We start from the raw sequence: 3,183 nt of genomic DNA on the forward strand, positions 1-3,183 counted from the left end.
CCACCTTGCTGCGTCGTCGCTCCAAAACTTGTGCCTTTTTGGCGCTGGCCGGCCCAAGAGTCCCGGCACTCGTCGAGACGAGCCTAAACTCCCCAGTCGCTTCGATCGGTCTCGGGCAGCTCAGCTCTTCGCGGCCTCCTCAGTCGTGCTAGCGTGGCGAGGCGTGCAGTCTTGTGTGTGTGTGAGTGCTGGAGGAGCGCCCACCACCACCACCACCACCACCACCACCACCACCACCACCACCACCACCTCATCATATACACACACACACTCACATTGTGGAGTTGGAGGAGCCCCCGTGCGCCCAGTTAGCAGCAGCTGCTCTGGTGTACCTCCTCCACCCACCACCATAATTCGAAGACATGACCAACACTTGACCCGCAGGGGCGCCCTTGACCACCACCACCACCACCCACCTGCCTGACCTCTCTCACCTCACGTCGTTTTTTGCAACTTGGTGACCTCGATATATTTAAAATAGCTATATTTATTATCGTCTGACCTCGCTGCCCACTGTTACGGGCCACAATTTTCTTCCGATTAACTGGTGACCTCGCAAGCCTCCACACTGGCTACCCACGGGTGTGACCTTCCACCCTCTACAGCATTGGCAACCCCTCACCCCATTGCCTCGCCTGGAGGCTTAACGACACCCATGCCCACAACCTCTGACCCGGACGAACCTCCTGTCAGAAACATGGATTCTTCCGCTTATACTCCTTCAGCAGCAGCAGCAGCGGCGGCGGCGGCGGCGGCAGTAGCCACCCTTGGAACCCCTACAGGATATCCCCCAAGGAGCATGGCATCTCCTTCACCCTTCACTCCCAGGCCGATGGAGTCTCCGATTTTCCCCCCGCGGACTTCTTCCGAGTCTTCTCTGTTGTCGGCCAAGATAGAGGCGCCCCCATCTCCCCCACCGTCATACCCACCGAGGAACATGGATATGCCTTATGGTCAGCGGTCCTCACTTCCTGTAGGAGGAGATCACGCTCCCCCTCCGCCGCCTCCAAGCATGGGGTACTCGAACTATTCTCCAGGATCATTCCCACCGTCTTCCGGGCCCTATGGACCCCCACCGCCCGCGTCGTTTGCCTCGCTACCTCCCTCCTTCACGTCCTCGTCCCTACCGCCCTCACTCTCCTCGGCACCGCCAGGATTTCCCCCATCAGGAGCTACTGGATCTCCCCCACTCGAAGCCTTCGTACAGTTGCTTCTCGCAATGAATGTGGAAGATCAGCTGAAGGTAGGTCGTGTGTCATCTCATGAGCATTAGGATCCTAGTATGATAGTGGCCACATCATGTAGTTCATTACGGTGTTTATTATCTCCATCAATGTGCAAAATGACGTCCATGCAAATATCGGTGCTTCTGTTTGACGACAGTGATCAGCAACTAATGCCAGTGCCCTTCCTCTGCCCTAGTGTGTACCGAAAAGATCGTGTGATTTTTGCATTACAGTTGTGATGACAAACGTGATGATGATAACACGGAATACAGGAAAGGAAGTAATTGTTCAGTTAAAAAAAAAAATGGAAAATTGATTACAAACCCAGTGAGGAGTGAAAGAGTGTAACGAGATAAAACCATGTGAAATTTTTGTTGCGCGCACAACACGTGTATCGACGATAGGGCAGTAATCAACCACCTGTCCTACTGATTTTAGTTTGAAGAATTAAACGTTTCCAATCTCTTTATTTCTAAATGTTACTTGTTTGAAATGTGAGGGGAGATCTAGCATGCTTTTCCCTCGGAGATGTTTTTTATATTATATTCTTTACTTGCTCTAAGGAACAAATATTTTATGTGTGAGAGGATTCATTCATATTTTTATTTAGTAGGGAAGAATATTCTATATATAATACAAATATTTGTTATTAATTTAAACACATGCTATTACACCAGGATATCCGCCCGTAGAATTTGGACATTTCAAAACAAAATATGGAAATGTAAAAGGAAAGTATGAGAACGTTATTTGACAATTAATTTTTAAAAACAGAAATAAACCTGAAGAAAAAAAATCGCCGCTTCGGCGTCAAGTGTTCAAGCGTAAGCCACGTTACCGATTTTTTTTTTTATTTCATTTCTCTTGTAATGATGATGCGTGCAAGATAGATGAGCGCACATAATGCACCTATGCTTAAATTGTATAGGCTGTTGTGGGCCAATGTGCAGATCTCATTAGCATATGAAAAAGGTTAGTTTTTTCCATCGCGTAACCATCCCCTGCCATCCAGTTCTTTTGATAGCAGGCCTTTTCCCCTTTGGTACTGAGCTCAGGCTAAATTAAACATATTTGGCAAATAACCGGTGCCTTTGGTCGTACTGTTACAAACGGCTGTCAGATCAGCCTGATAACGGCTTTGAGGGCGTTTGGTTTCGAAATGATGTGTGGCCGGCGTTGGCTCTGAATACTTATCTTCTCTCGGGTCGTCATAGAAAAAACTCAAATATACACTTAGTGTGTTTATTTGTGCAAAGGTCAGTTTGCTCAGAGAGGAAAGCAAAAATATTTTTTCCTCTAATCGTTTACTGACATGTGGCCATCATTGGCTGTGAAAAGTTATATGATCATGCTGTGTGATGAAAACGCAGATACACTTTTAATATCCCCTTATTTTATGTGTTGTATTCAGTTATATTGCAAAGCAAGAGGTAGTTTTTTATTTAAATAAAAATATTATTTTGACAACATAAATATATTTTCCTATCAATGGAATTTGTATCGCTTGAAAAAAAAATCGATAAAAGTTTGTAGTTTTTATCTTTTGTTCTTTAGCTTCATAATAGTGTTGGCCATTAAACGGCGGTACCTTCTCCTTCCTCTGTCCACGCCTTCGGGATAGAGTTACTGCAGAGAGGAAGGGAGGCGACAAATAAAACCTCCACTGAGGAAACAAATAAAGTTCCGAGAGGGGAAGGGAAAAGTCCTGGTCAAAAAAATATCCAGTCTCTTGGGACGTAGGCGTTAGGTAAAGAATCGTATTTTTGTAAAGCCAGCATTTTTTCCCCTCCTAACCGCGAAGAGCCTTGGCATTCAGTTGAGGCGGTGTGTCGTTCTGCGAATTTCCTTGGCTGTTATGTAAACAGTGGATTTTAATGGCGAAAATCTTTATATAAGCTGTACATAATCATCCGTTTTTTCATTTATTCTTTTAGTTTTCTAGTGTTCTCGATAGTAA

At 45.7% G+C, this 3,183-nt stretch overlaps 1 protein-coding gene across 1 annotated transcript in view; it reads left to right on the plus strand.

The window, feature by feature from the left end:
- The first annotated feature begins 302 nt into the window (after positions 1-302).
- Positions 303-3,183, plus strand: part of dati (datilografo) — a 1,058,780-nt gene continuing 1,055,899 nt past the window's right edge. Inside the window, exon 1 of the mRNA XM_067085712.1 lies at positions 303-1,243. Coding sequence (XP_066941813.1) covers positions 656-1,243 — 588 coding nt within the window. The 5' untranslated portion in view covers positions 303-655. The remainder of the gene's footprint in view (positions 1,244-3,183) is intronic.

The sequence above is a fragment of the Macrobrachium rosenbergii genome, chromosome 42, assembly GCF_040412425.1.
Source record: "Macrobrachium rosenbergii isolate ZJJX-2024 chromosome 42, ASM4041242v1, whole genome shotgun sequence".
Classification (NCBI taxonomy): Eukaryota; Metazoa; Arthropoda; class Malacostraca; order Decapoda; family Palaemonidae; genus Macrobrachium; species Macrobrachium rosenbergii.